Raw genomic sequence first — 25924 nt, 5'->3', positions numbered from 1 at the left:
TTTAATGATCATGGCTTACAAGGCACAACGCCAAAAGTTATGACATTATTACAAGGCTATGATATCTGTGGGCAGGATCTTCCGGTCGGCGAGAGGGGGCGAGGCCCGCTCGCCAACACGTAAAATGACGCGGGATGACATCAGGTGGAACTCCCGACGCCACCCTGTGTCATTTCCATATTCAGGGGTGCAGCCGAGTCAGCTACACACCTGCCGACCTGTCAATGGCCTAGTGAGGCCATTGAAGAACTGATTAAGGTCGTTAATGGACCTGCCCGTCCAACCTTAAGGTTGGCGGGCAGGCTGGGAGCCCTGGCGGGCTTCAGAAAAAGCATGAAACCTCAACCATGGGCGGGATGAGGTTTCATGAGGGCATTTAAATTTTTAATAAAGGTTTCAATAAAAGTTATGGACATGTCCCAGCTCGTGTGACAGTGTCACATGAGGGGACATGTTAGAGAAATTTTTCTATCATTTGTATTACAATTTTTAATTCAGAGCCGATCTCCCTGATGCAGCACTTAGCCTCAGAGAGATCTGTGCGCTTTTTTGCGCGCATGCACGAAAAAGCGCACTCCCGGCTGAGGGAATCCCCCACCGCCCGCACAGGGAGCTTCCTGGTGGATATCACACTGGACGGGCCTTAATTGGCCCGCTCACTCAAAATGGCGGCGCGCCCCCAATTGGGGGTGCCGATCGGAGGCGCGCTTGTTCCTGCACTTCCCCCCAGTGGAGAGAAAGTTTTTCCCTATATGTTGAGTTTCTAGGCTCATAGAGGCAAACTGACAGTTGCCTGCTGGAGGGTTCTCGCACCTGGCTATATTCCCTCTGATCAAGACCCTCCTTATGAATAGGCAGTCATGTCTGAAGGGGAGGATCAGCCACCTGCGGCCCTCCAGGATGTGCCGGTTCCTCACAGACCTGGACCGTGGCTCCCCCTTCTTCTACTTGCTGGAAAAAAGGCATGGGGTCCGTCAGCAGCTCCTTACGCTGCTGGCCAACGATTGATCCCTTGTCTTGGATCTGGAGGGCATCAGGGCCATTGCCAAAACCTACTACACTGCCCTGTTCTCTCCGGATCCATCCACCGAGGATGCTCGCAGAGTTTTTTGGGAGGACCTGTAGCAGGTCGGCCTGGAGGGCGCCGGAAATCTTGACTCCCCTATAAGTCTGGGGGAGCTGACCGGCACCCTCGACAGTCTGTCAAGGGGCAAATCCCCAGGGCTGGACGGGCTGACCGTGGGGTTCTTCTGGGCGTTCTGGGACGTCCTGGGAGCAACTTTGCGGGGGTCCTGGGGGAGAGTATTGCAACCGGGGAGATGCCCCTTTCATGGCGCAGGGCCGTGATTACCCTGCTGCCTAAGAAGGGGGATCTCCGTCTTCTAAAAAACTGGTGCCTGGTCTCCCTCCTCAGCATGGATTATAAAATTTTTGCCAGGGCCATGTCTTCTTGGCTAGGCACCGTGCTGGACCACATGATCCACCCTGACCAGTCCTACACCGTCCCAGACCGCACCATTTTTGATAACATCCATCTGGTCCAGGACATTATTCATTATTCCCAGAGGGCTGGTCTGTCGAGCGCCTTCCTGTCCCTTGATCAGGAGAAGGCGTTCGACAGGGTGGATCACGAATATTTATTCAGAACTCTGCGAGTATTCGGGTTCGGGACGCATTTTGTCGCCCAGATCCGACTTCTGTACACTGCCGCAGAGTGAATAGTGAAGGTTAACGGGTCCCTGACGGCGCCCCTTTGCTTTGGGAGAGGGGTACATCAGGGCTGCCCCTGTCTGGCCAGTTGTATTCTATTTGCGTGGAGCCTTTCCTGCGCCTCTTGCGGAGGAGGTTGTCGGGATTGGTCCTGCACGGGCTGGGCATCGGGATGGTCCTTTTGGCTTACGCCGATGACGTGCTCCTTATGTTTAGTGACCCGGCTGACCTGCGGAGGATGCATGAGTGCCAGGAGGTCTACTCTGCTGCGTCTTCTGCAAGGATCAACTGGGGTAAATGTTCTGGACTCCTGGTCGGCCCGTGGCAGATGGATCCCCTACCCGAGGAGCTCAGGCTTGTCACCTGGAGCAGGACCAGCCTCCTCTACCTGGGGGTCCATCTCTTCCCTGCTGAGGAATCCTGGCCGGCGAACTGGCAGGAACTGGAGATGAAAGTCACCGCTCACCTGCGGCACTGGACAGGACTGCTCCAAGTGCTGTCTTACTGGGGTCGAGTTCTGGTCATAAACCAGCTGATTGCTGCCATGTTGTGGTACCGGCTGGTCACTTTGACCCCTCCCCCGGACTTTGTCACGAAAATCCAGAGAATGCTCTTCGACTTCATCTGGGACAAAAGATTGCACTGGGTCGCTGCTGAGGTTCTGAGTCTCCCGCTTAGGGAGGGCAATCAGGTGCTGGTGTGCCTTCGCACCCAGGTGGTGACTTTCCGCCTTCAGGCTCTGCAGCGATACCTTTACATTGAGCCTCCTCCGAGATGGTGTGCCCTGGCGACGTATTTCTTCCGCCAGGTGCATGGCCTGAATTATGACGTGCAGCTCCTGTTTATAGAGCTGAGGCTCCTTCGTGGCTCCTTGCAGGCATTGCCCGTCTTTTACCAGGACCTGATCAAAGTCTGGAACATGGTCGCCTCGCAACGCAGCTCTCCCCCGTCAGGAGTAGTGGCTATCGTCAGAGAGCCACTGGTCAGAAATCTGTCCCTCCGTCCTTTTCATTGGCTGGCGGAGAGGAGGGCTGTGGCTGCTGGGGTGACCAGGATCGGGGACGTGCTGGGTGGCGGAGGAGTGGACTGGATGCTTCCACAGAAGTTGGCGCATCGTGCATCTGCGGGCGTCCGGCTCACGGCCGATGCCATTCAAGATCTTAGGACGGTGGTGCTCAACCCTGACGTTATATTGGGTCATGAGGTGGCCCAGGTGCGCGGTGGTCTTCTGTCTGAACGTTCCCCTGTTCGGACGGAATTCCACATTGGCCCCAAGCCCTCCCTCGGGTGCCGGAGCCCTGCAATATGAGCTGCCTCGGGGAAATGCCCTGCATGTCCTTTAGCACGGCGCTGTGCAGTTTCCTGTATGGACTGCTGCTGCACACCCTTCACTTCCTTGCCCTCGCCCGACAGCCTTGTAGCTGTCCGGCGGCGGAGGTCCCCATTGGGAGGCTCTCTACGGAGGTGACCTCCCACTTTCCATTGGGGACCTGGGGTGGAAGGTGTTGCACACAGCAGTCCTCTATAATCTTCGAATGTGTCGGTTCACGGATTCCCAAGACACCTGCCCTTTTTGCGGTCTTGTGGAGTCCGTGGACCACGCTTATATAGGGTGTTGTAGGCTGCACTCCCTTTTCAGTTATTTAAAAAACCTTTTATTACTGTTTTGTTTGCACTTCAGCCCCACGCTCCTGATCTACGGACACCCAGTGTAGAGGGGGGCCAGGAAGGAGGAGGACCTCCTCGTGAACCTGGGCCTGGCCAAGTTGGCCATTAACAGGTCCAGGCAGCGGGCGATCGAGGGGGTCGTCCCACCCGACTGTTTGGCCCCCTTCCGTGGCTACATTGGTGGCCGGGTGTCCCTGGATAGGGAGCACATGGTGTCTGCTGGCACCGTTGAGGCCTTCCATGCCCGGTGGGCACCACGGGGTCTGGGGTGCTTTATCGACCCTGTTAATCACATTTTGATTTGCTGTTTGTAAGTTTTCTTTAAACTTTGTCTTTGGTTTTACAGCTAACCTAACTTAGGGGCTGTGTTTACTTTATCCCTCATTTTGTTGATTTAGTTTATTAGGTTGGCTTTAAAAGAGCTCCAGGATGTGCTTCACCAGCAAGGGGTGACCTGGGGACCATGTCTTAAAGGAGGCCAGGCCAAGAGCTTTACATTGACTTCCTAGCTGGGAGATGGAAGAAAACCAATCAAGGGAAAGTTACAATGAATCCTCAAATCTATTCATTGACAGATTCAAAGAGGAGTGGAGAATGCAGGCAACCCTACCTTGTTCATAACTCTAATTCGAATGAGGACAAGAAGGGCCTGTCACCCATTGGCACAGATCCAGGAGGAGCAGCAGAATGAGTAGCAAGAGAGAGAGAGGCCACATGAAATCAAAGATACTCCTGAAGAGGTGCAAATTCAGTGAAGACCAGTAGCGCGACCACAGGCATGTAGGGGGTGCTGCTCATATATGGAGATGACTGAAAGGCAATGCCACAGAAGCTTTCGTTTGTTCAGGGATGTGTTAGCTCACATTTTACAACTTCTCCATGAAGAACTGATGCTGCAAGGACTTGGAGGGCATCCCATGCCGGTGGTTTTGAAGGTAACCACCGCATTTAAATTTTTTGTCAGGGGGCCCTTCCAGGGTTCCACTGGGCACCTTCACGGAGTCTCCCAATCCGTGACACACAAATGCATAAGGGAGGTGACAGATGGCCTTTTCAATAAAGCTCACCACTATGCCCAGGTCCTCATGAATGCCGTAAGCCAGGCTGCCAGAGCTGTTGGATTCGCAGCGATGTGTGGTTTTCCACAAGTGCAGGACACCATCGACTGCACACAGATGGCCTTGAAAGGCCCCTGGCAGCAGCAAGTTAGATTCATCAATTGAAAAGGATTTCACTCTCTGAATGTCCAAATAATTTATGATCACAGAAAGCAAGTTCTGCATATTTGTGCTAGGTACCCACAGAGCTCTCACCAATCTTACATCTTGGTGCACTCACAGGTGCCACCTATCTTTGAAGGACCTCAACGTTTAAGGGCTGGCTCCTCAGAGCAAGGAGTACCCCAGGAGACCCGGCGTGTTCACCATCCACATAATGCTGCTGAACAGAGATATGATGCTGCACATTTCCCCACCAAGTCCTTGATAGAGCAGATGTTTGGCCTTCTGAAGATGCGTTTGCAATGTTTGGACCGGTCAGGCAGGGCTCTCCGTTATTCACCACAGAGAGAGTCTAGGATTACCATTGTTTTCTGCACCCTGCACAACCTAGCACAGCAAAGGGGGGATGTGTTGCCTGAGGGAGACATGGAGGAGTGAGACGTTTCCTCGGACAAGGAGGCCATTGGAGGGGATGCATCTGACAAGGGAGAGGATACAGACAAGCCACATGAAGAGGCCATCGGACTGGAACAACGTGGCAGACATGCTCATAGCAATCTGACAGCTACAAGATTTCAGGAGGATTAAATTGCAGACACAGTCTAACAAGAGTTAGTTTCTTTCACCTTTACTGCCTGGAAGGCCCCTTCATCTTCTGCCCCCCAATAACCATTAACACATCATGAAGCAGTAATCATTAACATCGAGTAAAGTTTTGAGGTTTGTTTGCATTGTTCTCACCGAGAATGATTCACCAGGCACCTTTGCCAACCATAGCCTGACAAGTCTTTCTGGCATAGATGGCCTTTGAATCAGGGCGAAACCTTGAGCAGTCATTCTTGACACTGCAACCAATGAGTAATTCTTTCCTGCATTGACTCAAGAGAGTTGCATTTGTATCGCATGAAGAGCATCAAAGGTCTCAAGCCAGTGCAACTCATAACGCCATTCCAGTCTATGTATCCTAAGTCAATGTGAGCCCAATCATGTAATGAATTCTACATAGTGCTGTGCCTTTATCCAAGGACCACTTAAAGCCTTGCTAAGCAGCTGAGCAGGTCCATATAAAGATCATGGGAAATCAGGAAACGGCTTTAGCAATATGAACACACACCTTTTAAATGAAATACTCTAATCCCTCGTGCATTCAAGTCAAAGATGCCTGATGTATCCTTACTTGGCTAGTTCAGCATCATGCATGCAGAGAATGAGAACTTAACAAGGAGGGGATTCAGCCTTAAACGCAGACACTACATCTTCCTGCACAGAGGCATGCAGCTCTCTGGACTTCAAAGGCTGACATTACAGTTCTCAAAAACAGTTTCTCACACAATATAAGTCATTCTGAACAACACATTAAACATAAAAATTTAATGTAAGTTGCGACAATTACTCGTGCCATTCTCAAGAACAGACATCAGCGCAATAGCAACAGTAAAATCAAAAGCCTCGATGAGCCTGAGGCCAAAGCATGGTTACCTGCTGGTGTTTTGGCCAGGCAGCACAGTCACAAATGATGTGCATTGCCTGCTGTTGCTAATGTGAAATTGTAGATTATTCACTCAGATGAAAATGTGCGAATTTGTGCAAATGAATATCCTGATGGAATTACACTGGGGGGCAACATTCTGGACCCTTAAATGACTGCGAAACATTAAAGCAAATCGAATAAAAATGGAACCCATGGCACTTGGAGCTGGATAGAGTCAACATATATTTACAAAAAAGATAACTGCATACAATGAGTGAACACTCGTGCCACCAGTGTGCATTCAATACTTTTCAATTTTTCTAACCCTACTGCTATGTCCAGGTGCAGTCTCGAATTCCGCAGCTGAGGTAGAGGCAGCCTGCTGACTGCTATGCCCTGTTGTCTGAGATGACTTTGGCGGGCGTCCTCTGGTGGCCCAAGGTCTTGACACCTCTGGCCTGTTAAGAGTCTCCTGCTGAGGTTCAGGTGCACCCCCCTCGGCCTGACCTGCTGGAGTTGATGGGGTCACTGGCAGAGGGGAGTTGGAGCAGCAGGTCATCCTTGGAGTGTCCTAGGTGGTTGCTCCTGGGTGCCTGGCTGGCACTCCTCCTTCATTTGGGTAGCGGATGGCCGCTTCCTGATTGCTTGACTACTAGGGTCACCCGAAGGAAGGTCGAGGTGCCTGGTCTCCCTCTTGCCTAGCCTCTGCCGAAATGCACCCATGGACAGAGTGACGGTGTGCAGGTCTAAGCGCAAATCCAGCAGAAGCTGCTGGACCTGGGTTTCCAAGGCGGCTGCCACCCTTTCAATGGAGATTTCAATGCGCTCGCATGCCAGAGCCATGATTGCAGACAGAATATGGACGAACTCCTCCATCCTTCAGTCCGGTCTGCGGACAACCTCTGATGTTTTCCTGCCTGTCTGCAATTCCAAGAAGTCTGTTAGGGCCGAGTCCCCACTGCTGTCCCCACTACCATGAGCAGGCCAATTTCGAAAAATTTCACCCATAGTTTTCAATATGACATTGTGCTTTTATTGAGGCCGGGATCTTTTTTTGACACCTTGGTGCAATATAGCTCAATATTTCTCAAAGTGTCTTATCTTAATTTACATGTTATATTTTATTTCAAAAGAATTCACATTGACTAGCAAGGAACAAAATGACTGCCTGTATAATGTCAATGCAAATTTGAGCAAATAATCTTACACCCTAACACAATGAACTGATTGCTGCGCTCTCAGTTCAGAATGATATTGTAGTGCCGTCAGCCTAATTATACCTTTGATGAATATACAGATACATGACTAATGGTAAACATCAAAGTTTGTGTCAGGGGGATTTATGTTCAATAGAATAGGGGACAGCTTCCTGAATATGCTGTCAGGACATGCTAACATTCAGATAGTGTCATAAGAAAATGATGAACTCTGCAGTGCCTTTCTTGGTGTCGCTGGAATTCAACATTAAATTCCTGTTCCAGTCAACCTCTAACCGAGTAATCACAATAGTGAATGGCATAATTATCAAAGTAAACTAAATGTAAGATAACACTTTCTTGTTGAGTTTGTTGACAGATTAAGCTATGCAGCTGAACCCTTGAGTTCAAACTGTGACTGTAACAGACTTCTGCTTCATTATAGCCACTGGATGAGCCCAAAAGTGAGCTTGCAATAAGTCTTTGGCTGTTAGAAAATGTATGTTTGTAGACATACGTAGAGAAAGTTGTATGAAAAATATGTGTGGCTTCCTTCATGGACTTCATCTGTTAATCTGCCCTTACGAAGGCCCCAACTTGACTACAAGTAGTGAGTTTTGACATGCAATTAGACATCAAAAGGTCACGGTAGGTTCACTGTTGCACAGTGAACTGTAAAGCTGGCTGCACAAGGTACCAGAGTACTAACAAAATATGTTTGATGTTGTAAGAAGGGTCAAGGCTAATGTTTACAAAAACTCAGCCAGTTATTTGAGATTAGGTTATTGCTATTTAAAACAATAATGGATTTTACGAATAGCCCTGCATGGTAAGATAAATTAAACACAGGCAATTGTCTGCACTTAATGGTTCATCACATGTTCATACTTCCATACTCATTGTTGTTAATATTGTTATGTAATGTCTTTGGGCATGCAACTTTGTGTTTTAAAATAAAACTTATATTTTCATCCAGTTCCATTTTCAGGACAGCACCATGACATAAATGGGTATTTATTTATGCACCAAACATGTCTTTGGAACTGGTTAATTTCAACTTGCAATGAAATTTATGTCCAAGAGAATTTTGAAACATTCACCTAATGGCATAAATTTCAGGGCACAATTTCAGAATTTGTGGGTGATACGAGACTTGAAAAAAGTGTGAATTCTGAAGTGGATAGTGTAGAACTTCAAAAGGACATAGACAAGTTGGTGGAATAGGTGGACAAGTGGTAGATTAAATTCAATGCAGAGAAGTGTGACGTAATTCATTTTGGTAGGAAGAACACGGAGAGATAACATAAAATAAAGGGTCCAATTCTAAAGGGGTTGCAGGAGCAGAGACACCTGGGTGTATATTTGCATAAGTCATTGAGGGTGGCAGGACAGGTTGAGAGAGCAAATGATAAAACATACAGTATCCTAGATACAGTATCTTAGGCTTTAATAGTAGGAACATAGAGTACAAGAGCAAGGAAGTTATGTTAAACTAATATAAAACACTGGTTCAGCCTCAACTGGAGTATTGTATCGAATTCTGCGCACCACACTTTAGGGAAAATGTGAAAGCATTAAGAGAGAGTGTAGAAAAGATTCGCGAGAATGGTTCCAGGGATGAAGAACTTCAGTTGTGTAGATAGACTGGAGAAGTTGGGACTGTTTCCTTGGAGAAGAGAAGATTGAGAGGAGATTTCATAGATGTGTTCAAAATCATGAAGGGTCTGGATAGCGTATATAGGGAAAAACTGATCCCAATAGTGGAAAGATCAAGGATGAGAGGGCACAGATTTAAATAATTGGTAAAAGAAGCAATGAAGTTGTGAGGAGAAACTTTTTCACACAGCGAGTGCTTAAGATCTGGAATGCACTGCCTGAGAGTGTGTTGGAGGCAGGTGCAGTCGAGGAAGAGAGAATTGCGATCTGAAAAGGAAGAATGTGCAGGGCTACAGGGAGAAGGCAGGGGATTGGAATTAGGTGAATTGTTCATTCGGAGAGCCGATGCAGACACAATGGTTCGAGTATTCTGCTTCTGGGCCGTACAATTCTGTAATTCTGTGAATTTAATGTGTATTAATTTCCAATATAACATTTAAACTTTTTGTTAAGTATGATTTTTTTCTTCATTCATGGGATGTGAGCCTCGCTGGCAAGACCACCATTTATTGCCCATCCCTAATTGCCCTTGAGATGGTGATGTAACTGCCCTCTTGAACTGCTGCAGTCCATATGCTGTAGCTACACTCACAGTACTGTTGGGCTGGGTTTTTGACCCAGTGACAGTGAAAGAATGGCAATATAGCTCCAAGTTAGAATGATATGGTGTTCCCATCTGTCTGCTGCCCTTATTGTTCCAGGCTGTAGAGGTTCCAAGTGTAGACATTGCCTTTGAAGGAGCTTTGGCACATTGCTTCAGTGCATCTTGTAGATGGTACACACTGTTACCACTGTGCCAGTGGTGAAGGGAGTGTATGTTTAAGGAGGTGGATGCGGTGACAATCAAGTGGGCTGCATTGCCCTGGATGATGGTGAGCTCCTTGAGTGTTGGAGCTGCACTTATCCATGCAAGTGGAAAGTATTACATTAAACTCCTAACTTGTGCCTTGTGGATGGTGGACAGGCTTTGGGGAGTCAGGAGGTGAGTTACTCACCACAGGATTCCTAGCCTCTGACCTGCTCTTATAGCCGCAATATTTATATGGCTGGCCTAATTAATTTCTGATCAGTGGTATCCCCTAAGATGTCCTTTGCACTGACATGCTGGACTCCCCTATCATTGAGGATGGGGATGTTTGTGGAGCCTCTTCCTCCAGTTAGTTGTTTAATTGCCCACTACCTTTTGCGACAGGTTATGGTAGGACTACAGAACTTTTATCTGATTTGTTGGTTGTGGGATCAATGAGCTCTGTCTATAGCATGCTTCTTCTGCTGTTTGGCATGCATGTAGTCTTGTGTTGTAGTTTCACAATTTGGCATCTAATGTTTTTTTTACCCATGCTTAGTGTTGCTTCTGGGATGTTATCTACACTTCTCAGAGTTGGTTTCCTGTCTTGATAGGGTTGCCAACTGTGATTAAGTATATTCCTGGATGTTTCTTTGCATGACTTGTCCCCATGCTTCAGCCATTAGTTGGCCATCATATCCATCCTTGTGACATACTGCCTTCCTATGCCAATTGGAAAGGAAAAAGACTCATTATCAAATTTGATGATGCTTGACTGTCAGCCAAACAGCCTTTTTTCCCCATTTTCAATATTTTTATATTTGATAAAGAGAAATGTTCAAAGAAAATGACAAAAAAAAAACATTTTCTTAATGTCTCAATGATTTTTCTCCAAGGTTGCACACAAAAGTGTCCTGGTGTTTGATCTTCAATTTCGGGAGACTCCAGGCCAATCCGGGAGGGTTGGCAACCCTATGTCTTGTTGGTAATGGTAAAGTGAGGGATATACCAAACCTGTGAGGTTTGCATATTACTTACAGGCTGAATACAATTCTGCTGCTTATGGTCACAGCACTTCACAGATATCTAGTTTAGAGTTGCTAGATCTGCTCTGAATCTATCCCATTTAGCACAGCGGTAGTGCTTTACAAATGATGGAGAATGTCCACAGTGTGTTTGAAAGGGAATACGAAAAAGCAAATCTATAAGGAATGCCAGCTGGAATTTGGATTCCAGACTGTGCCCTATTGATTCATATTCTAGCCTCCACTGAGTTTGGAAAAGGTATTTTAAGATAGCTTTGAATCCAACTTGTCAGCTGTTATCCAAGTAGAACACTTGTACAGAACATGGAGGAAGGATAAAAATGAATCACCTCTATATTGTCAGATTGTGAAATTATCGGAACTGAATGATTTAACTGTTTGTCTATTTTATTGCAGAGACATTTCAGAATATCATTCACCATGCCGAGAACAACACAAAGATGCTGTTCAGAACGACCTACCGGAACATGGCCTTTCAGACAGCTGCACCAATTCGAGAACTCTTTACTGACGTTGCACTCTTCGTTTTTGGCTCGGAGATAAATGTTGATGAATTTATAAATAGATTTTTTGATAGTCTCTTTCCATTGGTCTATAATCATCTAATCAATCCTGCCCTTACTGACATCTCCCCGGACTTTGCAGAATGTGTACGGATGGCAAGGAAGGACCTAAATCCATTTGGTCATCTTCCAAAATTAATAACAACTCAAATGGCGAAATCTCTAATGGCTAGTCATACGTTCCTGCAGGCCTTAAATTTAGGAATTGAAGTTATTAACACAACTGATCACTTGCAGTACACAAAGGAGTGCAGCAGAGCTCTGCTAAAGATGCAGTTCTGTTCCCATTGCCATGGCTTGACTAATCGTAAGCCATGCATGGGCTATTGCCTGAATGTGATGAGAGGATGCCTTGCTAATATGGCAGAAATTGACCTACACTGGCGGGAATACATCAGATCACTGGAGGAACTGTCGAATGGAATACAGGGAACTTATGATATAGAACAAGTTTTGCTGAATCTCCATTCATCAGTGAATGATGCGATTATGAATGCACAAATCAATGGGCCTAAATTGTCAGCAATGGTGAGTCTTTGCAATAAGTTTTCAATTTTATCTGTGCACCAAAACAGACAACATAGATCTTTGTTCTATGGTTAAACAGAATTGTATAAAATTACCTATATTGTACAGCTACATCCCAAACAACTCTCAGATCAACCTTTTCTTTAGTTTCAGTACTGTCTTAAATACAGAGCAGAGACTAAAAACATCAAAAAATTTGCTTGTAGAGAAATTCAATTCTGTTCTTTCAGTTCTCTTCTCTATGTCCCCCTGTCTCTCAGTTTGTATGTCTCTTTCTGCAACCTCTCTGTCTGTATTTGTGTGTATATGTATCTCTGTTTTTCCACTTCTCTCTCATTCTCATTCTCAGCAATTCTCCTCCAGTTCCATCTCTCAAAGCATTCATAATGAAAGATAGTTAGGCTCAGAAATCCCACTCATCAAGGTCATAGGTGGCTGGTGTGGGAAGTCTTGATACTATTGGATTTGCAAATGCTGTTTGATATTCATGTGTAATATGGGAGGAAGCAAAACTTCTCACTGAGGCTGTGTACACACTGTGACAGAGTGCAGAAAATTGAAGTCTTAATTTACCCATTAGGGCTTTCTCATTTTGAGGAGTATTGAATTCCTTTATGCAAAATATTCATATAATTAAGGTTTTTCTTCCTAATGTAACATCAATTACTCCTAAAGCTAAATTGGGACTTAGGACTTCAGCAGACCACTGAATGTTTTATGAGAGAATGAGAGTAATTGTAAGAGCAAGGTAAATGTTGAATTGTTCCCTTTTTTAAATTTTTGCTTAAAGTTCTACAATGCAGTAATATTCCCCAGGCTATTGTGCAAGTTATGGTCGGAGAGTTTTCTGTTATGGTGCTATCCATTTTTCCATCTGTCTGTCAACCTAACATTAATACAATAGCTTAAATTTTAAATACTTTGCCAAGCATTTAAATATGGCTTTTATTGTTTGACAAACTGAATGTATATGTACATTTACTTTAATATGCTATGATTTGTGTGACTTCTTCTTTTACTATATAATTTTCCCTAAATTTAGTTCAATGGTGGCTTTGTATGCATTATTCAGGTTCCATAAATGTCAGATTTCTGGTTTTAATTGTTGAAAATGTTTACATCAGCATCATTGCCGACAAGTGAAATCACTTCTTTCCCTCCAACAATGCTGTATCTTTCATAGATAAAGTAAAATTGAAGCATCAAAATTGTTATTTTTGAAATTTGTGGACAGACACCAGATGCATTTGTATGATATTTTTCTGTACTTTATTGCCACTTTAGCATTAATTAATTTAAAGCAAAGAATTCATCCCAGCATTTAAATAGTCAACATTGGAATGTCATGTTAAGTATCCCTCTCCAAGTTCCTTATCACGTTTTGGGCTTTTTGATTTCTTTCTCATTGAAGGGATTTGGAAATGATTAATTTTGAAGTGTTGTGCTTTAAAACAAAATACATTTGCACATGTTTAAAATGGCAGTCATTATTAACAGGCTGTATAGTAATGTGACAATGGCAGGCTATGTTATTAACTGCTGGGGAAGGGCATGCATAAATTAATATTAATGCTAAATACCAGAGTGTGTGAGCTGGATATATTTCAGGATCAGTAGCGTAAGTCTAAGGAGAGATTTCTAAAGATGGGATGAGAAGCCAGTAGAGGATGTGGTAAACTGGGGTCTTTGGAATTTGTTTGGGATTAATCATAGAGATTGGAGTTTTGATTAGAGTTTGTGATGAAGGTCAAGGGGTCAGCTGGGATAATGCTGAAAATATAAACCCTAATAGAGAAGTGAATGAGGATTTTGATAGTGAGAGGCGGGCATAAGGTAAAGAAGCAGCAGCTGGTGTTCTGTAAATGAATATATGATTGACTGGATGTAGAGTGTGAAGTTTATTCCAAGGTCATGTAAGGCTCCAAGGTTGTGTATCATCAGATTCAGGATAAGAAAGCAGCTGGGGAAGGGTGATGGAATCAGGTAAGGTATGGCATTTTAAGCATAAATCTACTTTAGAACAATGACTGCACTTTAGCAGTACTTCAATGGAAGTGCTTTGAGGCATCCGGTGGTGGTGAAAATGCTATATAAATTCAAGTCTTTCTTTTTCAAACTGAACAGGATGCTTTTGGTTTTGCAAACTGAAGGAAATGGTAATTTATCCATGATTTTCTGGTCAGACAGGCAATTAGATAGCACAGCAACAATTATGGAATTGAAGGAGCTGACAGAAAGGTAAAGAGGATAAATGTTGTACATGTTGAAGCTCATCTTGTGTATACTAATTGTTGCTGAAGAGAGATGAGAATAGGAGTGGAACTTTCAGGAATGCCAGAGGTGACAATGAGAACATGAGAGGAGAAATTATTGCAAACATGCTAAGTTCATTAGGGTTAATAGGAGTGGAGGTGAATCACAGAAGACAGTAAAGGAAAATGGTGTGGTCAGTTTAATTGAAAACACCAACACAACTTACATTTTATGGTGCCTTTAGTAGAAGGAGCCCTGCAAAACATTCTGGATCAAGTAAAATCTAGAAGTTTAGAATATGGATTAAGATGAACAACAAAAAGATAAAAACAGTGGTAGTTAGAAATAATACATGAGAAGAAACTAGAGTGAAGATTGAAGTGGATGATGTCACACTGGAACAAGTTTGTCTATTTAGACCAAATGATAACAGAAGATGGCAGATCCGATGCCAAAATCAGAAAGATAGAGATAGGCAGAAATAATTTTGTGAAGTTGAAGGATGTGTTAACAACAAAAAAATCCATAATGAAAAGAAAACTCATAAGATTCTACATGCTTTCTTGTATGCCTCAGAAATCTGGACAATAATGAAAGATCTGTGGGAGAAAATAAAGGCTTTTGAAATGTGGATGCTGAAGTGTATGCTTAAAACTCCATATACAGGCTAGAAGACAAATTAAGAGGTGCTTGAAATTGCAAGAGCAAAAAGAGCTCTTAAAAAGTGACATCCAGAAAAGGAAATGTCAGTATTTTGGCCATTTGATCAAAGCTGGAAAGCTATAGCAATCTTTTCTAGAGACCAAAATGGAGGGCAGCAGAAAGAAGGGTCTACCTAGGTATAGTTGTATAATGGACGTCACAGAACGGTTGCAGATGAGCTACAACGGATGTGTGAGAATGGCACAAGACAGATAAACGTAAATACCATGACGGCAGATCTCCTGGTAGGAGAAGCACATCCTCAACTGGCTTCTCATCCCATATGCAGGAGGGTTATAAAGCAAACCATGACAGTAAGCCACATTAAGTCAGATGATCAAAAACTTGGTCAAAGAGGTAGGTTTTAAGGTGTGCTTTATAAAAGAGGAAAGCAAGGTAGAGCGACAGAGAGGTGTAGGGGAAGAATTCCAAGGATAAGGACCTAGGCAACCAAAGGCATGGCCAGCAGTGGGGATGCTCAAGAGGTGAAAATTAGATGAGCGCAGGTATCTCAGAAGGTTGTGGGGCTGGAGGAGATTACAGAGATAGGGAGGGGTGAGGACATGCAGTGATTTGAAAACAAGGATGATAATTTAAAAATAAAGACAGGGAGGCATCCGAGCACAGGGGTAATGGTTAACAGGAATTGATGTGAGTTAAGACATAGGCAGCAGAGCTTTGGATGACCTTAAGTTTTCAGAGGGTAGAATATTGGGAGCGTCTTGGAATATGTCTAAAGGTAGAAAAGGTGTGAATGGGGATTTCAGCAGCAGAAGAGCTGAGGCAGAGAAGTAGGGGATAACATATTAGCATTGGTTAGCTAACAGCTGGCAAGGCCAGCATTTGTTGCCCATCCCTAATTGTTCTTGAGATGTGGTGGTGGACACAATTTCATGTTATATTTAAGAATGACTTGTTAAAGTCCAAAATAAGCATCTTAAGCTTAACTTAAGTTCATGACATAGTCATAAGGGGTTAGTTAGATAAAGTTGATCGGGAAAATAGATAAAAAGATATGATGAGAAATAAGTAATGGAAAAGTTTTAAAGGACTAATTCAAAATTCTGAATGAAAATACCATTCATTGAGAAACAAAAAATTCCCAGGAGAAGTGATTCATCCATGGTTGACTAAAGAAGTTAAGCATAGTATTAGATTAATGGAAAAGGTTTATAATGTTGCAAAGAATAGTACTATGCAGGAGGGCTAGGAGTGTTTTAGAAACCAGCAAATATCGATCAAAAATTTGATGAAAGGAGAAAAATAGATTCCAAGAATAAACTCACAAGAATTATGAAAACAGATTGTAAGGGCTTCTACACATATGTAAAAAAAGAAAAAAATAGCAAAGGTAGTTGCTGGTCATAGAGAGAATGAGACAGCAGAAATTAAATTGGTAATAAGAAAATAGCAGAGGCATTGAATAAATATTTGGTATCAATCTTCATAGTAGAAGACAAAAAGAGCATACCAAAAATAGTGGGGAACCAAGGGATTAATGAGAGTGAGGAATTTAAAATCAATTAATATCAGCGCAGATATGCAAAGTTTAGGAACATAGGAATTTACGAACAGGAGTGATCCATTTAGCCCCTCGAGCTAGGTTCCGCCATTTAGTGGTATCGTGGCTGATCAGTGACCTAACTCCATATACATGCTTTTTCCCCATTATCTCTTAACACCTTTGGATAAACAAGTCTATCAATCTCAGGTTAAAAAAATAACAATTGACCGAGCATCAATTGCAATTTGCAGGAAAAAATTCCAGACTTCTACCGCTCGTTGTGCGTAGAAGTGTTTCCTAATTTCACTCCTAAAAGGTCTGCTAAGTCCCCTTGTCCTAGCCCCTAGCAGTGGAAACAATTTTTCTTTACCCACCCTTTTTGTTCCCCTCATTATGTTAATATTTTCTTTAAATCACTCCTTAATCTTCTAAATTTCAGGGAATACAGCCTTGGTTTGCTTAATTTTGTTTTGTAATTTAACCCTCAGAATCCAGATATCAATTTGGTGATCCTTCACTGCACTCCCCTTCAAGGTCAATATATCTTTCTGAAGGTGTGGTAGAACTGTTCATGATACTTTAGATGTGGTGTAGCCAGAGCTTTGTATAGCTGATGAAGGACTTCTATCCCTTATATTCTAGCCCTTCAGATATAAAGCTCAAGATTCCATTGGCCTTTTTGATTATTTTCTGTTCCTATCCATAACATTTTAATGACCTATGTACTTGGATCCCCAGGTCTGTTTCTAGCTTTTCATGATGCAGGGTACCCTGTTCGATCCTTTTAGGTTCAAAGTGGATGAATTCACATTTGCATATGTTGCCAAAGTTTTGTCAATTCATTTAATCTATCAATATCTCATTGTAATGTTATGCTTCCATCTACATAGCTTACAATACCGCTTATCTTTGTGTCATAGGTAAATTTGGATATGTAGTTTTCTATACCAGTGCTGTATCATAACTGTGAAGTTCACCCTATTCGTTGGGCCTGCAGTTTCTTCTGTTCAATGGACTTTGGTTAGCCTGATTTTTATTTGTGAGCATTGGTCCCTCAGAGGATGAGACTGGGGAATTAATAATGGGAAATAAAGAAATGACAGAGCTTTTAAACAAATATTTTGTATCCACCTTCACTACAGAAGACACAAAAAGCACCCCGAGAATAGAAGAAAATCAAGAGATAGAAGGGTGGGAGGAACTTAAATAATCACTATTACGAGCAAAAAAGTCATGGGAAGACTAAGGGAAATTAAGACTGACATGTCCCCTAGACCAGATAGCCTGCATCATAAGGTCTTAAAAGAAGTGGCTGCAGAGGCAATGAATTCATCAGTTGTAATCCTCCAAAATTCCCTGGATTCTGGAAAGGTCCCAGCAGATTGAAAAACTGCAAATGTAACCTCTGTTCGAGAAAGGAGAGAGACAGAAAATAGGAAACTATAGGCCATTTAGTCTAACGTCTGTCGTTGAGAAAATGCTGGAATCCATTATTATGGAGTTGGTAGCAAGACATTTAGAAAATCATAATACTATCAGGCAAAGCCAACATCGTTTTGTGAAACGAAAATCGTGTTTGACAAATTTATTAGAGTTCTTTGAGGATGTAGCAAGAAGGGTGGACAAAGGGAACTAGTCTATGTGGGGTAGAATTTTGCCCTTGGTGGGGGTGCTTGGTGGGAACGGGCAGGGGCGGTTGGGAAGTTGACCACCGCCTGCGATCAGCACCGCACCGCAATTTTACATGGGTGGGCAAATTAAGGCTCGCCAATGTGGAACGCAAGCGGCAGTGTCAGCGCTGCCTGTACGGGTGGGGGGAGGAGGGCGAGCTGTCTCAGGGAGATGAAGTGCTGTTTAAAAAAGCTAATGAACAACATAAAAATATCATAAAACATGTCCCCTCATGTGACTGTCACATGAGCAGGGACATGTTTTTAATTCAAGTATAAAATTTTTATTTTATTGGCTTTAGGAAACCTCATCCCACCCGTGGATGAGGTTTCTAAAAAAACGCAAAGGCCGCTTGGTCTTTTTGCCTGCCTGTCAACTGTTAGGTTGAACGGGCAGTGAAAAGTTCAGCACAAAAGGCCTTAATAGGCCTTTTAGTTGTCGGTGGGTGCACTGCCAGCTCCGGCGCGCGTCCGCTGACCTAAATATCACGAGAATGTGCATTGACGTCGGCACGCATGGCCGACATCAACACATTTTATTTCATGCTCAAGCATCTCAGACTTGCGCTCGCATGCCATCCTGGTGTATTTGGATTTCCAAAGACATTTGATAAAGTGCCACGTCAATGGTCACTACACAAGACGAGAGCTTATGGTGTTAGGGATCATATATTAACATGGTTAGAGGACTGGCTAACTAACAGGAAACAGAGTGTCAGGATAGATGGATCATTTTCAGGTTGGAAAACCGTAACTAGTTGAGTGCTATAGGTGTCACTGCTGGAGCGTCAACTATTTATGATCTACATTAATGACTTGGATGAAGGGACTGACTATATTGTAACCAAATTTGTTGACAATACAAAGATGGGTAGGAAGGCAAGTTGTCAGGCGGATGCAAAGAGTATGCAAAGGGATATAGATAGGTTAAATGAGTGGACAAAAATTTGGCAGATGGAAAATAATATGGGAAAGTGTGAGGTTGTCCACTTTGGTAGGAAGGATAGAAAGGCAGAATATTATTTCAATGAAAATAGACTACAGAATGCGGCAGTAAGGAGGGATTTGGGGGTCCTTGTACATGAATCACAAAAGGTCAGCATGCAGGTACAACAAGTAATTAGGAAGGCAAATGGTAGCCTTTATTGCAAGGGGTTGGGGGCACAGGAGTATAAAAGTAGGGATCTCTTAATACAACTGTACAGGATATCGGTGAGACCACACATACAGTACTGAATAGAGTTTTGGTCACCTTACTTAGGGAAGGATATACTTACATTGGGAAAAGTTAAGAGAAGATTCTCTAAGCTGATTCCTGGGATGAAGGGTTTGTCTAAAGAAGAAAGTTGGGCCTATACTCATTGGAATTTAGAAGAATGAGAGGTGATCATATTAGACTGTAAGATATAGGAGCAGAAATTAGGCCATTCGGCCCATCGAGTCTGCTCCGCCATTCAATCATGGCTGATAAGTTTCTCAACCCCATTCTCCCGCCTTCTCCCCATAACCTTTGATCCCCTTACCAATCAAGAACCTATCTATCTTGGTCTTAAATACACTCAATGACCTGGCCTCCACAGCCTTCTGTGGCAATGAATTCTATAGATTCACCACTCTCTGGCTAAAGAAATTTCTCCTCATCTCTGTTCTAAAAGGTCTTCCCTTTACTCTAAGGCTGTGCCCTCGGGTCCTAGTCTCTCCTACTAATGGAAACATCTTCACCACGTCCACTCTATCCAGGTCTTTCAGTATTCTGTAAGTTTCAATCAGATCCCCCCTCATCCTTCTAAACTCCATCAAGTATAGACCCAGAATCCTCAAACGTTCCTCATATGTTAAGCCTTTCATTCCTGGGATCATTCTCGTGAACCTCCTCTGGACTGTCTCCAGGGCCAGAACATCCTTCCTGAGATACGGGGCCCAAAATTGCTCACAATATTGCTATCTCCTTCAGAACTCTGGGGTGTAATCCATCTGGTCCAGGTGATTTATCCACCTTCAGACATTTCAGTTTTCCTAGCACCTTCTCCTTGGTAATGGCCACCATACTCACCTCTGCCCCCCGACTCTCTTGAACTTTGGGGATGTCACTCGTGTCTTCCACTGTGAAGACTGACGCAAAGTACCTATTCAGTTCCTCCGCCATTTCTTTGTTCCCCACTACTACTTCTCCAGCGTCATTTTCCAGCAGCCCAACGTCCACTTTTGCCTCTCTCTTACCCTTTATATATCTAAAAAACCTCTTGCAATCTTCTTTTTTATTACTGGCTAGTTTACCCTCATATTTAATCTTCTCCCTCCTTATTTCTCTTTTAGTTGTCCTCTGTTGGTCTTTGTAGGCTTCCCAATCCCCTGGTTTCCCACTGCTCTTCACCACATTGTATGCTTTCTCTTTAGCTTTTATGCTGTCCCTGACTTCCTTTGTCAGCTATGGTTGCCTCGTCCTCCCTTTAGTATGCTTCTTCTTCCTAGGGATGAACTTTTGCTGTGTCTCCCAAATTACTCCCAAAAACTCCTGCCATTGCTGTTCCACTGTCTTTCCTGCTAGGCTCATCTCCCAGTCAATTCTGGCCAGCTCCTCCCTCATGCCTCTGTAGTTGCCTTTATTCAACTGTAATACCTTTACATCTGATTCCAGCTTTTTCCTCTCAAATTACAGGATAAATTCTATCATATTATGGTCACTTCCTCCTAAGGGTTCCTTCACCTTAAGCTCCCTTATCAAATCTGCCTCATTACACATCACTAAATCTAGAATTGCCTGTTCCCTAGTGGGCTCCACCACAAGCTGCTCCAAAAAGCCATCTCGTAGACATTCCACAAATTCCTTTTCTTGGGATCCACTAGGAACCTGATTTTCCTGCATATTGAAATCCCCCATGATCACTGTAATCTTGCCTTTCTTACACACCTTTTCTATCTCCTGGTGTATCTTGTGCCCCACATCCTGACTACTGTTCGGAGGCCTGTACATAACTCCCATTATGGTTTTTTTACCTTTGCGGTTCCTCAACTCTACCCACACAGGTTCTACATCATCTGACCCTACATCATTTCTTGCTATAGATTTAATTTAATTTCTTACTAACAAAGCAACCCCACCCCCTCTGCCAACCTGCCTATCTTTTCAATAGGATGTATATCCTTGGATATTTAGCTCCCAGTCCTGAAACCCTTGCAGCCATGTCTCCGTAATGCCCACCACATCATACCTGCCAATTTCAATCTGCGCCACAAGCTCATTTACCTTATTTCGTATACTGCGTGCATTCAGATACAATACCTTCAGTCCTGTATTTCCCGTCCCCTTTCTCACTGTCGTCCCTTTATCTGATGCGCTTGATGTTAGATTCCTAGCCCTTTCCAAACACTCTGTCCTATTTTGTGTTCTGGAGACTTTAATAGCCTCTCCTGGGCTCTTCTTTCTTTTCAGATTTTTCATAATTTTCCATGAAGTTGAATCCACCTCCCCACACGCTAACCTGCTGCTTTGTTTCCCATTAGTCATACTTCTTGGAGTTTTACCCTTCCCATTTTTGGAACTGGCATCATTACTGAGATATCAAGGACACTAAGGTCTTAACTCAAATGATAAATAGGACTCAAAAACAAAATATTGAAAAATATACGATTCTGAGGGTTCTTGACAGGGTAGGTCCTGGGAGGATGTTTGCCCTAAAATTAGGGGTAACAATTTAAAAGTAGGGGGCCTCCCATTTAAGATGGAGATGAGGAAAAATTTCTTCTCTCAGAGGATCGTTAGTGTTTGGAATTCTCTTCCTCAGCGAGCAGTGGAGGATTGGTCATTGAATATATCCAAGGCTGAGTTAGAGAGATATATGATTGACAAGGGAGTCGCGGTTTATAGTGGGCAGGCGGGAAAGTGGAATTAAGGCCGCATTCAGCTTAACCATGATCTTATTAGATGGGAGAGTGGGCTCAATGGGCCAAATGGCCTATTCCTCTTATTTCTTCTATTCTTATGTTCTTACACTTTACCTTGAGTCTGTAAATTGTTTACAATTTGAATTGACCTTTTCAATACAAACACCAGGGTAAAGTTTCCCTTCTGGATGAAAACTGAGCACTGTGATGGTGAGGTAAGCTTTATGCTTGCCAAATATTGCTGCACTCTCTTCAGCGGATTTTCTGATCTCCTGTTAATTTTGTATGCACAGTGAGCTGCTTCCTCAGATTCTTAAATCATACCTGCCTGCAGGAGCTCAACTATCTCCGACAAACAGAAGACCTGGAGGCAGATGAGGAAAAGATAAATAGCCAAAGGAAGTCTACTTTAAATTAAAAAGTGACATTACGATAAGGGAGCAGGGCTTAAACTTGTCGAAGATAAATTTAGGGTGGATCTCAGGAGCTGCAAGTGCAGAGCCTTCAAAACTTTGAATAGACCTCAGAGTAGTGAAGTAAAACATCCTGGAATCATTTAAGAAACAATTAGAATCAGCAATAGAGGATTGTTGGGTTGTTCTCGTTGGATTAATTAGGATGGGGAGAAATGTTTCTTTTTGAAGTCCCATCAGAAAATAAGCATTCAGAGTTGCTAAGGCTGGTCAGCTCACATTGAAAGTCACTTAAAAGCACAGGATGATACGGTAAGTGTTTTTGGGCCATTTCTGGGCTTTCTCACAAAACACTATTTCAGATTTATTTTTCCAACTAGCGCTTAGATTTTCATGAAGTTTTATGCCGGTTCTTAGTTTTCTTGCTTCCAATTCTGTTTCTGGGAACAATGAAAATCCTTTGAGCTGACCTGTTAAAAGAATTGGGAATGGGGTGGATCAGGAAAGTGTGTGGCTAAAGGACTCGTGGGAGAAAGGAAGGATTTCATTTTTGGAACTGGCATCATTACTGAGATACCAAGGACACTAAGGTCTTAACTCAAATGATCAATAACAAGCCCTTTCAACAGTCTTAATTATCACTCAGATAAAAGCAAAATACTGCGGGTGCTGGAAATCTGAAACAAAAACAAAAATTGCTGGAAAAACTCAGCAGGTCTGACAGCATCTGTGGAGAGGAAGACAGAGTTAACGTTTCGAGTCCATATGTCTCTTCATCAGAACTGGACTCGGGTACACTCGAAACTATCCAATGTGCTCAAAGCTATCAAATGCGCTCAAAGGTGGCAAATGTGCTCAGCTACCTGCATTGAAAAATACAAGGAAATTAATTACTTAAATAATATCTGAATTTGTTCAGTTTTTTTTCATTTAGTCCAAAGAATCTTTCCACTGTTCAGTACATGCTTGAGATCACCACCAGATTCCCATCAGCTCTTAATTCATTTTAATCTCTTTACTTTCCACAACCCCCCCAGCGGTCCCGTCCCCCCCACAGTCCCCAAGTCTCAGGGTCTAAACTCTCTCTGCCCCCTCTCCCCACAGTTTTCAAACACTCTCCCCACCCTCCTTCCAGTCTCCAAACTCTCAACCCCACCCCCCAGCCTCCGAACTTCTACCCCCTCTCTCTCCCCAGTCTCCAAATTCTTACGTCCTCTACCTCCAGTCTCTAAGTTCTCATCCCCACCCAGTCAAATCCCGCTCTCATTGCCAAACTCCAGGCTGCTGCCGAGCCCCAGGACTCTAGGCCGCCCCAAACACACCTGCCCTCTGGTGACTCTCCCTGCACCCGCTCCCCCCCCTCCCGCAAGTCCCCAACTTCCCCAACTCAATGCCTGCCTTGTTCTCAGTGCCATCCTGCGCCCATGCAGGCTGGAAGGAGATGGGGGAAGGTGGAAGAGAGGGGAGGGAAGAAAAAGAGGAGAGGGCGAAGAGAAGGGGGAAGGAAGGGGAAGAGAACTATTGCAATCTTGGCGGGGGATTGGGGGAGTTCGCAGTTGGTTGGAAGAAAATAGCTCTGCGGTGGGGGTGGTAGGGGATAAGATTGCTCCGGGGTGGGGTAGTGATGGAGAAAATTGCTCCAAGGGGGTGGTGGGAGAGAAAATTGTTCCGGGAGGGGGGTGGCGGGGAGAAAATTGCTGCAATCACAGGGCGGGGATTCGGGGCTGGTGGAGCCTGGCAGTGTTGTGCTGTACTATAGATTATGAAGAAAAATATAAAACTAGCTTATTAAAACCTATGTTAAAATAGAATCTGCATCTTTCTAAAGTTAGCTCAGTTTTAAGATGTTTGAAGCAATTGCAATTCAGAATTATGGAAAATAAACTCTATGAACGTTTTTGATGTCTGAATGGTCAAGGCAAGTGATGTTGCTAATTGCAAATGTTTGAGCACTGCAGGTGGGGCAATTGATGACAATGATGTCAGTTACACTACTTGCAATGTTAAATTATAGCTAAATGATTGCTTTTGAGTGCAATTGATGTTAAATGAGTGAAAATGAGTGCTGTTGAATGCAAATGATGTCAAAATTTTCAGGTAGGGATACGGCATTCTCCCTCCCACAGTTCCCATATCCCTTGATTTTCTGAGAGACTAATCTGCCATTATCAGCCTTAATTATATTCATCAGATTCACCAGAATGATATAAGGGGAGGTTGCATAGGCCAGGCTTATATTTTCCTGGATATGGAAGATTAACGGATGATCTAATTGAGTTTTTTGAGCTGTTTTGAGGATTTGACAGGGAGACCCTCCTTCTTCTGGGGATTTCAGAACCTTATGGGCCACAAAGGGGTGATATTAGAAAGTACTTCTTTGCACAAAGGCTTGTGGAAGTTTAGATCTCCTCTTAAATTGGAAATTTCAAAAGATAGATTTTTCTTCAGTAATTGTATTAGGGGATATGGAGCAAAAGTGGGTTAATAGGTTTGAGGTACAGATGTAATTGAATGGTGGAATAGGCTTTAGGGGTTGAAAGGCTTACTCCTGTCCCTAAGTTCTTTATACCTTTCTGTTGATACCTGGTATCTTGGCTGACACAATGGGCGGAATTTTATGAGTACGACCACAGTCTCTTCAATTGGTGGAAACCCCTCATCGCTTTTCTCCAGGAGAACCAAAGCAATTTCCAGTTAATCAGGCACTTACCTGGACAGTGTTGGGCCTCTCACCCTATTAAGGCCCCAGTGGGGCAGAAATCCCACCCCTGAGAGCTGTCTCTGCAATATCGCTATTGCCACCTGGAATGGTGGCTACTGCTGATATTGCACTCGAGCCTGCAGGATGGATCGTCCATAGATTCCCAGACAGAGGTGAGTGTGGGCAGGCTGGAGTTGGTGGGGAGGGGGGGTCGCCAGCAAGAGTGGGGAGGGGAAAGGCCGAAACAAGGGCGAGAGAATGGCTTTTAGCAGGCCCCCCTTCCTGATGCTGGGTCCCTTGATCGGGCACAGAGAGCCCATGAACAAGGAACCCACCCCAGTACCCTGCTAGCAAACCTGACATGTCTTGCTGGACAGCCTCCCTGGATGGTGAGTCCCCTGCCTAACCAGCGGTGGTGGGATGGGGCCCTTAAGTGGCCCTTAAATAACTGCTTAATTGGCCTCTGGATGGGATGGCTGCCCTCCACCTTTCCTACTTGGAGCTTGATCAGGGGGCGTCAGGACAGCGGCTGGGTCCTCACCCTGCACCCTCCCGCCCGATCAAATGGCCACCCCACCCCTAAAAATGCCTCAGGGAGGGGGATTAAATTCTGCCCAATGTGGATGGCAGTTCCTGTTCTTAAAGGAAGCTGCACCAGGAGACTCTTCATTGTGTCATTACGATAAATGATACGATTATATGAATGCCGGTCAAAACATAGTACTGGATGGAATCTTCAGAAACATCCAATTACAGCATGTCATGCTTTTTTTGATACTGTGTGAAAGAAGGCTAAGCAGGATGATCAGAAGCCAGCCTGCCTGTTTGGACCTCCTCGCGAGGTACAGTTAAGTAATTTTGTAGTCCTAAGCACATCTCGTGAGAGACCTGTCACCTTATGGTCTGGATCAGCAGAGTGACTTTCACAAATAAATTTGTGGCTAATCTGCC

General features: G+C 43.9%; 1 protein-coding gene across 2 annotated transcripts in view; it reads left to right on the top strand.

The window, feature by feature from the left end:
- LOC144682992 (glypican-5-like) overlaps positions 1-25924 on the top strand; it is a 1265567-nt gene that overhangs the window by 325252 nt on the left and 914391 nt on the right. For both annotated transcript variants that reach the window (XM_078545931.1, XM_078545930.1), the window contains exon 3: positions 11151-11845. In XM_078545931.1, the coding sequence (XP_078402057.1) occupies positions 11151-11845 (695 nt within the window). The remainder of the gene's footprint in view (positions 1-11150; positions 11846-25924) is intronic.

The sequence above is a fragment of the Cetorhinus maximus genome, chromosome 7 (genome assembly GCF_964194155.1).
Source record: "Cetorhinus maximus chromosome 7, sCetMax3.hap1.1, whole genome shotgun sequence".
Taxonomy (NCBI): Eukaryota; Metazoa; Chordata; class Chondrichthyes; order Lamniformes; family Cetorhinidae; genus Cetorhinus; species Cetorhinus maximus.
Note: the sequence above shows the minus strand (reverse complement) of the source record. Positions and strands in the feature narration are given on the sequence as shown.